General features: G+C 35.7%; 1 protein-coding gene across 4 annotated transcripts; it reads left to right on the top strand.

Annotated features, from left to right (window-relative positions):
- Window positions 1-1,247: 1,247 nt before the first annotated feature.
- On the top strand, window positions 1,248-5,266 carry LOC116118177 ((+)-neomenthol dehydrogenase-like). 4 transcript variants are annotated; one of them, XR_004126118.1, is made up of 6 exons: window positions 1,248-1,472; window positions 1,541-1,787; window positions 2,021-2,098; window positions 2,333-2,509; window positions 4,182-4,631; window positions 4,753-5,266. XR_004126118.1 is itself a non-coding variant. In XM_031404141.1 (6 exons), the coding sequence occupies exons 1-6, from the start codon at window positions 1,435-1,437 to the stop codon at window positions 4,822-4,824; spliced, it is 921 nt and encodes a 306-aa protein (XP_031260001.1). In that variant the 5' UTR covers window positions 1,248-1,434; the 3' UTR covers window positions 4,825-5,249. The 4 variants fall into 4 exon arrangements, 3 of the variants coding, with proteins under 3 accessions (XP_031260001.1, XP_031260002.1, XP_031260003.1); XM_031404141.1 differs by having other exon boundaries at window positions 4,182-4,490; window positions 4,753-5,249; XM_031404142.1 differs by having other exon boundaries at window positions 4,182-5,261.
- The last annotated feature ends 9,625 nt before the right edge of the window (window positions 5,267-14,891 follow it).

The following is a 14,891-nucleotide window of genomic DNA, read 5'->3' as shown; positions in this document are numbered from 1 at the left end:
ACTGCCTCATGCCGGGCCTTCTGGCCTTTTCTATAGTCGAGATCAACTGTCATGTTTTTAATCCAAAATGAATGAAAGATTTAAGGGTTGTGATTTGATAGTTAGATCGTGGTGTTGTAAGTGGCAAGATGTCGAGCAACAATAAGGATTAGATTAAATATGACCAGTTCATTATAAGCAATGAACCTCCACCGTTTACTTATTGGTGGAGGAAACTTGAGGCGGTGAAAGTGGGAGGGTGTGTTGGCTATAAATACTCCCTCCCTTTCATTCTTTACGTCCAAAAATGGGAAGTGATTAAGGAAACATGGCGTCCTTGCAGGATAAACTAAAGGCTACTATTTTCCTTCAGCATCATATCAAAGAAGGACTACGAGTTGAGTATAGGGATCTAAAAGATCCACTCAAATTGTGGATTAATCTGAATGAGAGAATTGAATATAACAAATCACTAATACTCCTAACGGCTGAATATGACTAGACCCATTTGCTTTTACAAGACTATAAATTGTTAGTGAATATAATTCTTCTTTATTTGATCTAAATTAAGATTATGTGGAAGAAAATATGTTGGAAAAAATATTCTCCACTTTCCACCCTTCCAATATGCTTCTGAATTGCTGCTGCGGGAGCATATAGGAAGGGTGGAAAGTGGAGAATATTTTTTTCCAACATATTTTCTTCAGATACTTTCTCTCGCAGAATTATATTCGCTACAGATTTATGTTCTTGTAAATGCAAATGGTTCCAGTCATATTGAGCCGGTGGCAGTATTACTGGTTTGTTATGTTCAAATCTCTTCTTAAGATTAATCCAAAATTTGAGAGGCCCATATTAATTAAGTCCAATACCTCAACTAATCATTCGGGACCCTAAAATTATCGACTGAATAAGAGCTTCAGTGACTACCTTTATTAACAACTGAGAAAAGACTCAAACTTAGGATCTCTTGAACAATTAACTCAAAAGTTGCTATCAAACGACTATTCATTAAGTTTGATCTATTTCAATCAATCAGATTGATTATCATTTTATTCGTGCCCTCATACGAAAAGTCAAATGTGAATAATATGTCAAATCAATCATCGTTGGGTGACTTGATGATAAAAAAGCAAAAAGAGATTCTATAAGCTCCTGAGTTTAAGTCCCATATACCCTAATAAGATGGCCACTAAAGGATTTGCCGGGTCATCAATTTCAGCACCTCGAAAAATTAATTCAGAATTAATTGAGACATGCATAAATTGCCGAAACACCCCTGTCACAAAACTAATAATAATAATATTATGCCAAATCAGAAATCTTATACCATTATTCATTTTTAATTCGTTTGCCGCAAGGGCAAAATGCTATGTTCATTGATTCCGTTGCAGCTTATACAACTTTCATAAGAATAAGATACTGAAACTTTTTTCACATCGTTTAGAACGCACAATGGCAGAGGCATTATCAAATTTTCTTGCAACAAAGAGGTAAATTCTTTCCTGGCTTGCTTGCTCGGTACATTAATTTTGATGTTAGTGATCTCAATTCAGCTCAGGTATGCTGTTGTTACCGGAGGAAACAAGGGTATTGGATTTGAGATATGTAGACAGTTAGCTTCGAAGGGGGTGATAGTGTTGGTAACCGCCAGAGACGAGAAAAAGGGTCTTGAAGCTGTTGAAAGACTCGGAGACTATGGTCTCTCTCACCTTGTGCTTTTTCATCGATTAGATGTGACGGACCCAGCTAGTATTGCTTCTCTGGCGAATTTCATTACCACCCAATTTCCAAAGCTTGATATCTTGGTATGCTTTTTACCCTCTATTTTATAATGCTTAATTATTGCAGAAACCTGCATGTGCATCTGCATCTGCATCTGAATTTGAATTTGAATTTTTTCTTTTTCGAATTGTTGTTGTGTACTGGCGTCTGGCGTCCAAATTATCTGTGGTTCTGTAGTATGTCCAATGTTTGTCGATTGTAAATTTTTTCTTAGGAAGATTAGAAAAATTAATATGAAAATTTGGGAACTGTGTAGGTGAACAATGCGGGGACTGCTGGAGCAGTTAAAGACCCTGATGCTTTTTCGAGAGCTGTGAAGCTTGCCGGTGGTTGGGTAGGTTTTTACTTTATGCAAATGTAGGGGAAGTAGCAAACGGCATGTCAAGCATGAGCAGAAGAAATATTGAACATGAGAAAACGAATGTCTGACATAGTTGCATCACATAATCTTGTTGAAGCATATATGACTTTGATATTGTGGATAAATGTAATATGCATTTTGTATAAATTAAATCATAAATGGGATACATTTTGATTCTCAAGTTTTTTTTGTTTTTTTTTAATTCAGCCAGCAGAGCACATAAATTGGAATGAAATTTTAACTCAAACTCTTGAGATGGCAGAAGAATGCCTGAGTACAAACTACTATGGTGTAAAAAGAATGGCTGAAGCACTTGTTCCCCTTCTCCAATTATCTGATTCACCCCGGATTGTCAACGTCACCTCTTTGCTAGGAACGTTGAAGGTAATAGAAAATCTTCTACTTCTAAGATAACATGCTTTATGTAGACTTGATTGCTCTCGTATATATATTCAAAGTACTTGTAAATGCACACTGCTTTCTGAGAAAGTCCTAGATAGCTGATCACTCGGTTTCTTTAAAACACTGATATTCGCTTCATATTCTATCTGGCTAGCAAATTTTTTTGCTTCATTTTACATTGCTGAACAATCATGTTCCACACACGCCATTCTCAAGGGTCCTGTATAAAAGAAAGTGATAGTCATAAAAGTAGCAGCTTCTGACCGACTTCTCAGCAATTAACTGAAAATACTAAGTACAATGCTTCCAGAAAAATTATAGCTAAACGGACAGATTAGATTTTTAAAATCTTTGTTAATGTGATGTAGTCATGTTATTGAACTAGTATTGCATACCTTTGGGCCGTTTGAATCCGGTTAATATTAGATAACTGGGGTAATATTTTTTAAATTGGGCAGATGACGATGTTTGGTTGGTAAAAAATTATTCTTGGAATATGTTATGACAAATAGTGGCATTTGGGAGGTAAATTGTTGGGAATCTTAATATCTTTTGTTTTGGGGGGGGGGTGGGGGGCTGTTATTAAAACTTATCCAAGGTAATATATTTTGTTTCCCATATTGCCCCTAAACAATTGACATTTGGTCCAAATTAGTTTTATATTTGTTAAGATTTACAAAGCACTCAATTCACTCATGCAGACCTTTTTGTCCTCATTTTTTAAATTTTTCGGATGACATTTCCCTTGTTATTGTCATTATTTATAAAAATGTCATTGTATCCAAAACTAGCCACCACTGTCAGCCACCGTGGATCGCCATCGAAGGTTGCCAAAAGTCGTCATAATGGCGTACGGCTGGTTGTATATGGTCAGTTGTGCGCCGGTGAGGCCGTTTCCGACCATGGATCACAGATCCATGGTCGGAAACGGCCAGATTCACATCCACATCTTTAGTCATGAAACAGACCAAAGACCTGACCATTTCACGGTTAAACTTGTGGCTGTGAAACAACTGGCGTTTCATGGCCAGATCTGTGGTCATGAATTTGGTCGTGAAACAATCATGGCCAGATCTATGGCATTGCCAGCATCACGGCCAAATCTGTGACACTATTGGCGGCCGCTAACAGTGGTGGTTGGCTGTCGGTAGTGGCTTGGGGTGGGTAGGGGTGTTTTTGTTAAGTTTAAAATATTTTTGGTTGTTAGGGTGTTTTTCCTAAATCTGAAAAGTTGGGGGTTAAAGGAAATTATTCACAAAAATAATAATAAAAAATACTATTATATTAATATTTGAAAAGGAGAACAATTTAGTAATCTATATAACATACCCACCTATTTATCCTCCTAACTAAACATATTATTTACCAATTTATTCGAATCAATCAAACACATTTTTTAAACATTTCTAATAATCTTTAAAGGTAATTTTTTATTCTGTTAATATAATATCCCTTTATATGATCTAAATACCCCCTTTGAGCTTAATTTTATTACCAGATGGTAATTATAAGAGTAATTTCTTATGCTCAGCTCCTACATGCATGGACAAATTATTGTAATTACACTGGCTAAAAATCTCATTGTTATTGTTTATATATATTTCTCATGGCATTAAATATGTCCGGCTGAAAATTTCCTGTCATGTTGGCCCAGAATGTTCCTGGTGAATCAGTCAAAGGAGTGCTACTTGATGTTAATAGACTTACCGAAGAGAGATTGGATGAGTTATTGAACAAATTTCTGAAGGATTTCAAAGAGGGGTGGTTAGACAAAGAAGGTTGGCCAGTGTATCAATCAGCATACATAGTCTCAAAAGCAGCTATGAATGCTTACACAAGGATTCTGGCAAAGAAGTGCCCGCGTTTCATGATAAATTGTGTTTCCCCAGGCTTTGTCATGACTGACATGAATTGCAATGTTGGCCTCTTGACTGTTGCTGAAGGAGCTGAAAGTTGTGTGAGGGTGGCCCTACTGCCTCATGGCGGACCTTCTGCACTTTACTTTTCTCGAAATCAAGTGACAACCTTTTGAATTAATTTACTGATTCCTTAAAAAACAGTTCATCTCAGTGATAAAGATGGGAGTACTTTTATTTGGTTTCATGTATGCCTGATAACATATATGGAAATTCTGTACATTTTAAGAGCTAGTATGGCTTCAGCTACCTAGTCTTTCGCCTTCTCTTTCTCTAAAATTAACAGTTGCCTTCTGTTTCTGGATGCAGGAGGAGACAGTGGAATATATCACTCAAAACATGTGGTACCCTATTTACAGCCCTCTGGTTCACGAGAAATAAGGCTCTTGTAGTTCTTGCAAAACTATTTTTCAGCAGGTTGTACACCAATGTTGTGCAGCCAATAACAACAATCTTGGTTTATTCTTCTGGTTCTTAATTTTAAGCCTGAAATGTATAAGAGCTAAGAAGTAACACGAGAGTAGGGACCCTCTCAATCTGCTTTTGATTTTGCCATGGATTAAATTCATGTATAATCCTTTTCTTTGGTAGAGATGACCCCTTGAGCTATTGATTTCTTCAAATTAATTATTCTGCTAAATGATATCGAGAAACAATAAAAATACTAGTTTCATTTTATGAGAACTTTGGGTGAGAGCATGTGAATAAATTGTGTTGGAACTTGGAGTTGGAAGGTTGAGATGGAAGCCGTGAAAGCGTCGTAGCGACAAAATACAGAAGGAATTGAAGTTATCAGGTTAAACTGGTTAAAGATAAATCTAAGATCCAAAAAAAAAAAAAAAAAAAAAGAGAAAAATAGAAAGACTTTATTGCCCCCTAGCTTTTATAGTTTAATTTAATGTATAATGTCCACCTCGCTATTATAAATTTATTTATTTTATATACGTTATTATAAGCTGGCGAATGTTTACCATTATTGTCTGTATATGTGATATGATAATTAATGGGTCATTTTTCATTATATAAAGGCGCTTGAAGTTATTTACATAGAAAACAACCACAAACCTGGGCCTGTAGTCGCATTATGCAGCTATCTCATCTTTTATTTATTAATGGGCCATTTTCGATTACATATGTAAATTTTCAACAAAGTTGTGGTGCGATTGAGAAGTAATTGCAAAAAAATATGAAATAATAAAACAAAGAGAAAAATTGACAATTCAATTGGCATTATTCTCATCCTAAGCGCTAGTCAAAACTCAAAAGATAGCAACTATATTCTCAAGATGAATTTGCTGTATATAGGCAACCAACTTTCTTATCAAACCACTTATTTTAAGTGAAAAAAGAGTTCAATTTTGGCTGGCAGTTTGAGGCGTAAGATCTGACGTCGTATTGAATTATTAAAATGTTTATATGTAATGTGAGTTGGTAAATAATTGTATTTATAGATGAGACTCTCGTGTCTCAAACTGTTTCAACGTATCTTGCATGAAATACATGTGTCGGAATCATTGATTGCAAAGACTACTCTACACTTACATGTGTAACGTTAATTTTATGAAAGAAATCTGAAACTAATCCACAAGGTCACACCAAAAATCATTTTCTTAAAACTAGAGGTGTGGAAATCGGTTAATCGAATTGGATTGCACATTTTTCAAGCCGAACCGGTTTTTCGGTTCAAAAGATAATTCAAACCAAAACCGAATCGAATTATCCTTTGAACTGCTTATTAACCAAACCGAATTATCACTTTGGTTATCGGTTAACCGATTTTAATAAAATTTGAAGTTGGACTCTTTAGAATAGCAAGACACCAAATGGGCATCTCACTGAGATGCACAAAATTAGTCTCACTGAGTCTCAGATTGAGAAATCTCATAAACAAAATCGCAGACGCAGAACTTTCAAACAAACCCTAAAGCAAAAAATGTACCAAAACATCGAAGAAGAAGAATGCCGAAGTCATTATGGTGTTATCCAAATCCAAACAAAAAAGTAGTGATGGAGAAGAAATGGAGTCTTACTTAGTCTCAGATTGAGACACCTCATAAACAAAAACGCAGATGCGAAACTTTCAAACAAACCCTAAAGCAAAAAATGTACCAAAACATCGAAGAAGAAGAATGCCGAAGTCATTATGGTGTTATCCAAATCCAAACAAAAAAGTAGTGATGGAGAAGAAATGGAGTCTTACTTAGTCTCAGATTGAGACACCTCATAAACAAAAACGCAGATGCGAAACTTTCAAACAAACCCTAAAGCAAAAAATGTACCAAAACATCGAAGAAGAAGAATGCCGAAGTCATTATGGTGTTATCCAAATCCAAACAAAAAAGTAGTGATGGAGAAGAAATGGAGTCTTACTTAGTCTCAGATTGAGACACCTCATAAACAAAAACGCAGATGCGAAACTTTCAAACAAACCCTAAAGCAAAAAATGTACCAAAACATCGAAGAAGAAGAATGCCGAAGTCATTATGGTGTTATCCAAATCCAAACAAAAAAGTAGTGATGGAGAAGAAATGGAGTCTTACTTAGTCTCAGATTGAGACACCTCATAAACAAAAACGCAGATGCGAAACTTTCAAACAAACCCTAAAGCAAAAAATGTACCAAAACATCGAAGAAGAAGAATGCCGAAGTCATTATGGTGTTATCCAAATCCAAACAAAAAAGTAGTGATGGAGAAGAAATGGAGTCTTACTTAGTCTCAGATTGAGACACCTCATAAACAAAAACGCAGATGCGAAACTTTCAAACAAACCCTAAAGCAAAAAATGTACCAAAACATCGAAGAAGAAGAATGCCGAAGTCATTATGGTGTTATCCAAATCCAAACAAAAAAGTAGTGATGGAGAAGAAATGGAGTCTTACTTAGTCTCAGATTGAGACACCTCATAAACAAAAACGCAGATGCGAAACTTTCAAACAAACCCTAAAGCAAAAAATGTACCAAAACATCGAAGAAGAAGAATGCCGAAGTCATTATGGTGTTATCCAAATCCAAACAAAAAAGTAGTGATGGAGAAGAAATGGAGTCTTACTTAGTCTCAGATTGAGACACCTCATAAACAAAAACGCAGATGCGAAACTTTCAAACAAACCCTAAAGCAAAAAATGTACCAAAACATCGAAGAAGAAGAATGCCGAAGTCATTATGGTGTTATCCAAATCCAAACAAAAAAGTAGTGATGGAGAAGAAATGGAGTCTTACTTAGTCTCAGATTGAGACACCTCATAAACAAAAACGCAGATGCGAAACTTTCAAACAAACCCTAAAGCAAAAAATGTACCAAAACATCGAAGAAGAAGAATGCCGAAGTCATTATGGTGTTATCCAAATCCAAACAAAAAAGTAGTGATGGAGAAGAAATGGAGTCTTACTTAGTCTCAGATTGAGACACCTCATAAACAAAAACGCAGATGCGAAACTTTCAAACAAACCCTAAAGCAAAAAATGTACCAAAACATCGAAGAAGAAGAATGCCGAAGTCATTATGGTGTTATCCAAATCCAAACAAAAAAGTAGTGATGGAGAAGAAATGGAGTCTTACTTAGTCTCAGATTGAGACACCTCATAAACAAAAACGCAGATGCGAAACTTTCAAACAAACCCTAAAGCAAAAAATGTACCAAAACATCGAAGAAGAAGAATGCCGAAGTCATTATGGTGTTATCCAAATCCAAACAAAAAAGTAGTGATGGAGAAGAAATGGAGTCTTACTTAGTCTCAGATTGAGACACCTCATAAACAAAAACGCAGATGCGAAACTTTCAAACAAACCCTAAAGCAAAAAATGTACCAAAACATCGAAGAAGAAGAATGCCGAAGTCATTATGGTGTTATCCAAATCCAAACAAAAAAGTAGTGATGGAGAAGAAATGGAGTCTTACTTAGTCTCAGATTGAGACACCTCATAAACAAAAACGCAGATGCGAAACTTTCAAACAAACCCTAAAGCAAAAAATGTACCAAAACATCGAAGAAGAAGAATGCCGAAGTCATTATGGTGTTATCCAAATCCAAACAAAAAAGTAGTGATGGAGAAGAAATGGAGTCTTACTTAGTCTCAGATTGAGACACCTCATAAACAAAAACGCAGATGCGAAACTTTCAAACAAACCCTAAAGCAAAAAATGTACCAAAACATCGAAGAAGAAGAATGCCGAAGTCATTATGGTGTTATCCAAATCCAAACAAAAAAGTAGTGATGGAGAAGAAATGGAGTCTTACTTAGTCTCAGATTGAGACACCTCATAAACAAAAACGCAGATGCGAAACTTTCAAACAAACCCTAAAGCAAAAAATGTACCAAAACATCGAAGAAGAAGAATGCCGAAGTCATTATGGTGTTATCCAAATCCAAACAAAAAAGTAGTGATGGAGAAGAAATGGAGTCTTACTTAGTCTCAGATTGAGACACCTCATAAACAAAAACGCAGATGCGAAACTTTCAAACAAACCCTAAAGCAAAAAATGTACCAAAACATCGAAGAAGAAGAATGCCGAAGTCATTATGGTGTTATCCAAATCCAAACAAAAAAGTAGTGATGGAGAAGAAATGGAGTCTTACTTAGTCTCAGATTGAGACACCTCATAAACAAAAACGCAGATGCGAAACTTTCAAACAAACCCTAAAGCAAAAAATGTACCAAAACATCGAAGAAGAAGAATGCCGAAGTCATTATGGTGTTATCCAAATCCAAACAAAAAAGTAGTGATGGAGAAGAAATGGAGTCTTACTTAGTCTCAGATTGAGACACCTCATAAACAAAAACGCAGATGCGAAACTTTCAAACAAACCCTAAAGCAAAAAATGTACCAAAACATCGAAGAAGAAGAATGCCGAAGTCATTATGGTGTTATCCAAATCCAAACAAAAAAGTAGTGATGGAGAAGAAATGGAGTCTTACTTAGTCTCAGATTGAGACACCTCATAAACAAAAACGCAGATGCGAAACTTTCAAACAAACCCTAAAGCAAAAAATGTACCAAAACATCGAAGAAGAAGAATGCCGAAGTCATTATGGTGTTATCCAAATCCAAACAAAAAAGTAGTGATGGAGAAGAAATGGAGTCTTACTTAGTCTCAGATTGAGACACCTCATAAACAAAAACGCAGATGCGAAACTTTCAAACAAACCCTAAAGCAAAAAATGTACCAAAACATCGAAGAAGAAGAATGCCGAAGTCATTATGGTGTTATCCAAATCCAAACAAAAAAGTAGTGATGGAGAAGAAATGGAGTCTTACTTAGTCTCAGATTGAGACACCTCATAAACAAAAACGCAGATGCGAAACTTTCAAACAAACCCTAAAGCAAAAAATGTACCAAAACATCGAAGAAGAAGAATGCCGAAGTCATTATGGTGTTATCCAAATCCAAACAAAAAAGTAGTGATGGAGAAGAAATGGAGTCTTACTTAGTCTCAGATTGAGACACCTCATAAACAAAAACGCAGATGCGAAACTTTCAAACAAACCCTAAAGCAAAAAATGTACCAAAACATCGAAGAAGAAGAATGCCGAAGTCATTATGGTGTTATCCAAATCCAAACAAAAAAGTAGTGATGGAGAAGAAATGGAGTCTTACTTAGTCTCAGATTGAGACACCTCATAAACAAAAACGCAGATGCGAAACTTTCAAACAAACCCTAAAGCAAAAAATGTACCAAAACATCGAAGAAGAAGAATGCCGAAGTCATTATGGTGTTATCCAAATCCAAACAAAAAAGTAGTGATGGAGAAGAAATGGAGTCTTACTTAGTCTCAGATTGAGACACCTCATAAACAAAAACGCAGATGCGAAACTTTCAAACAAACCCTAAAGCAAAAAATGTACCAAAACATCGAAGAAGAAGAATGCCGAAGTCATTATGGTGTTATCCAAATCCAAACAAAAAAGTAGTGATGGAGAAGAAATGGAGTCTTACTTAGTCTCAGATTGAGACACCTCATAAACAAAAACGCAGATGCGAAACTTTCAAACAAACCCTAAAGCAAAAAATGTACCAAAACATCGAAGAAGAAGAATGCCGAAGTCATTATGGTGTTATCCAAATCCAAACAAAAAAGTAGTGATGGAGAAGAAATGGAGTCTTACTTAGTCTCAGATTGAGACACCTCATAAACAAAAACGCAGATGCGAAACTTTCAAACAAACCCTAAAGCAAAAAATGTACCAAAACATCGAAGAAGAAGAATGCCGAAGTCATTATGGTGTTATCCAAATCCAAACAAAAAAGTAGTGATGGAGAAGAAATGGAGTCTTACTTAGTCTCAGATTGAGACACCTCATAAACAAAAACGCAGATGCGAAACTTTCAAACAAACCCTAAAGCAAAAAATGTACCAAAACATCGAAGAAGAAGAATGCCGAAGTCATTATGGTGTTATCCAAATCCAAACAAAAAAGTAGTGATGGAGAAGAAATGGAGTCTTACTTAGTCTCAGATTGAGACACCTCATAAACAAAAACGCAGATGCGAAACTTTCAAACAAACCCTAAAGCAAAAAATGTACCAAAACATCGAAGAAGAAGAATGCCGAAGTCATTATGGTGTTATCCAAATCCAAACAAAAAAGTAGTGATGGAGAAGAAATGGAGTCTTACTTAGTCTCAGATTGAGACACCTCATAAACAAAAACGCAGATGCGAAACTTTCAAACAAACCCTAAAGCAAAAAATGTACCAAAACATCGAAGAAGAAGAATGCCGAAGTCATTATGGTGTTATCCAAATCCAAACAAAAAAGTAGTGATGGAGAAGAAATGGAGTCTTACTTAGTCTCAGATTGAGACACCTCATAAACAAAAACGCAGATGCGAAACTTTCAAACAAACCCTAAAGCAAAAAATGTACCAAAACATCGAAGAAGAAGAATGCCGAAGTCATTATGGTGTTATCCAAATCCAAACAAAAAAGTAGTGATGGAGAAGAAATGGAGTCTTACTTAGTCTCAGATTGAGACACCTCATAAACAAAAACGCAGATGCGAAACTTTCAAACAAACCCTAAAGCAAAAAATGTACCAAAACATCGAAGAAGAAGAATGCCGAAGTCATTATGGTGTTATCCAAATCCAAACAAAAAAGTAGTGATGGAGAAGAAATGGAGTCTTACTTAGTCTCAGATTGAGACACCTCATAAACAAAAACGCAGATGCGAAACTTTCAAACAAACCCTAAAGCAAAAAATGTACCAAAACATCGAAGAAGAAGAATGCCGAAGTCATTATGGTGTTATCCAAATCCAAACAAAAAAGTAGTGATGGAGAAGAAATGGAGTCTTACTTAGTCTCAGATTGAGACACCTCATAAACAAAAACGCAGATGCGAAACTTTCAAACAAACCCTAAAGCAAAAAATGTACCAAAACATCGAAGAAGAAGAATGCCGAAGTCATTATGGTGTTATCCAAATCCAAACAAAAAAGTAGTGATGGAGAAGAAATGGAGTCTTACTTAGTCTCAGATTGAGACACCTCATAAACAAAAACGCAGATGCGAAACTTTCAAACAAACCCTAAAGCAAAAAATGTACCAAAACATCGAAGAAGAAGAATGCCGAAGTCATTATGGTGTTATCCAAATCCAAACAAAAAAGTAGTGATGGAGAAGAAATGGAGTCTTACTTAGTCTCAGATTGAGACACCTCATAAACAAAAACGCAGATGCGAAACTTTCAAACAAACCCTAAAGCAAAAAATGTACCAAAACATCGAAGAAGAAGAATGCCGAAGTCATTATGGTGTTATCCAAATCCAAACAAAAAAGTAGTGATGGAGAAGAAATGGAGTCTTACTTAGTCTCAGATTGAGACACCTCATAAACAAAAACGCAGATGCGAAACTTTCAAACAAACCCTAAAGCAAAAAATGTACCAAAACATCGAAGAAGAAGAATGCCGAAGTCATTATGGTGTTATCCAAATCCAAACAAAAAAGTAGTGATGGAGAAGAAATGGAGTCTTACTTAGTCTCAGATTGAGACACCTCATAAACAAAAACGCAGATGCGAAACTTTCAAACAAACCCTAAAGCAAAAAATGTACCAAAACATCGAAGAAGAAGAATGCCGAAGTCATTATGGTGTTATCCAAATCCAAACAAAAAAGTAGTGATGGAGAAGAAATGGAGTCTTACTTAGTCTCAGATTGAGACACCTCATAAACAAAAACGCAGATGCGAAACTTTCAAACAAACCCTAAAGCAAAAAATGTACCAAAACATCGAAGAAGAAGAATGCCGAAGTCATTATGGTGTTATCCAAATCCAAACAAAAAAGTAGTGATGGAGAAGAAATGGAGTCTTACTTAGTCTCAGATTGAGACACCTCATAAACAAAAACGCAGATGCGAAACTTTCAAACAAACCCTAAAGCAAAAAATGTACCAAAACATCGAAGAAGAAGAATGCCGAAGTCATTATGGTGTTATCCAAATCCAAACAAAAAAGTAGTGATGGAGAAGAAATGGAGTCTTACTTAGTCTCAGATTGAGACACCTCATAAACAAAAACGCAGATGCGAAACTTTCAAACAAACCCTAAAGCAAAAAATGTACCAAAACATCGAAGAAGAAGAATGCCGAAGTCATTATGGTGTTATCCAAATCCAAACAAAAAAGTAGTGATGGAGAAGAAATGGAGTCTTACTTAGTCTCAGATTGAGACACCTCATAAACAAAAACGCAGATGCGAAACTTTCAAACAAACCCTAAAGCAAAAAATGTACCAAAACATCGAAGAAGAAGAATGCCGAAGTCATTATGGTGTTATCCAAATCCAAACAAAAAAGTAGTGATGGAGAAGAAATGGAGTCTTACTTAGTCTCAGATTGAGACACCTCATAAACAAAAACGCAGATGCGAAACTTTCAAACAAACCCTAAAGCAAAAAATGTACCAAAACATCGAAGAAGAAGAATGCCGAAGTCATTATGGTGTTATCCAAATCCAAACAAAAAAGTAGTGATGGAGAAGAAATGGAGTCTTACTTAGTCTCAGATTGAGACACCTCATAAACAAAAACGCAGATGCGAAACTTTCAAACAAACCCTAAAGCAAAAAATGTACCAAAACATCGAAGAAGAAGAATGCCGAAGTCATTATGGTGTTATCCAAATCCAAACAAAAAAGTAGTGATGGAGAAGAAATGGAGTCTTACTTAGTCTCAGATTGAGACACCTCATAAACAAAAACGCAGATGCGAAACTTTCAAACAAACCCTAAAGCAAAAAATGTACCAAAACATCGAAGAAGAAGAATGCCGAAGTCATTATGGTGTTATCCAAATCCAAACAAAAAAGTAGTGATGGAGAAGAAATGGAGTCTTACTTAGTCTCAGATTGAGACACCTCATAAACAAAAACGCAGATGCGAAACTTTCAAACAAACCCTAAAGCAAAAAATGTACCAAAACATCGAAGAAGAAGAATGCCGAAGTCATTATGGTGTTATCCAAATCCAAACAAAAAAGTAGTGATGGAGAAGAAATGGAGTCTTACTTAGTCTCAGATTGAGACACCTCATAAACAAAAACGCAGATGCGAAACTTTCAAACAAACCCTAAAGCAAAAAATGTACCAAAACATCGAAGAAGAAGAATGCCGAAGTCATTATGGTGTTATCCAAATCCAAACAAAAAAGTAGTGATGGAGAAGAAATGGAGTCTTACTTAGTCTCAGATTGAGACACCTCATAAACAAAAACGCAGATGCGAAACTTTCAAACAAACCCTAAAGCAAAAAATGTACCAAAACATCGAAGAAGAAGAATGCCGAAGTCATTATGGTGTTATCCAAATCCAAACAAAAAAGTAGTGATGGAGAAGAAATGGAGTCTTACTTAGTCTCAGATTGAGACACCTCATAAACAAAAACGCAGATGCGAAACTTTCAAACAAACCCTAAAGCAAAAAATGTACCAAAACATCGAAGAAGAAGAATGCCGAAGTCATTATGGTGTTATCCAAATCCAAACAAAAAAGTAGTGATGGAGAAGAAATGGAGTCTTACTTAGTCTCAGATTGAGACACCTCATAAACAAAAACGCAGATGCGAAACTTTCAAACAAACCCTAAAGCAAAAAATGTACCAAAACATCGAAGAAGAAGAATGCCGAAGTCATTATGGTGTTATCCAAATCCAAACAAAAAAGTAGTGATGGAGAAGAAATGGAGTCTTACTTAGTCTCAGATTGAGACACCTCATAAACAAAAACGCAGATGCGAAACTTTCAAACAAACCCTAAAACTAAAAATGTACCAAAGCATCTAAGAAGAAGAATGCTGAGGTCATTATGGCGTTCTCTTCTCGTCTCTTATCCAAATTCAAACAGAAAAAGTAGCGAAAGAGAAGAAATAGATAAGAAAAAAAAAAGTGAAAGGAGAAGAAGACAATAAAGAAAAGGAAAAGTGGAGAAGGAGACGAAGAGAAGAAGATGA

Source organism: Pistacia vera, unplaced genomic scaffold (genome assembly GCF_008641045.1).
Source record: "Pistacia vera cultivar Batoury unplaced genomic scaffold, PisVer_v2 Contig839, whole genome shotgun sequence".
Lineage (NCBI taxonomy): Eukaryota > Viridiplantae > Streptophyta > Magnoliopsida > Sapindales > Anacardiaceae > Pistacia > Pistacia vera.
Note: the sequence above shows the minus strand (reverse complement) of the source record. Positions and strands in the feature narration are given on the sequence as shown.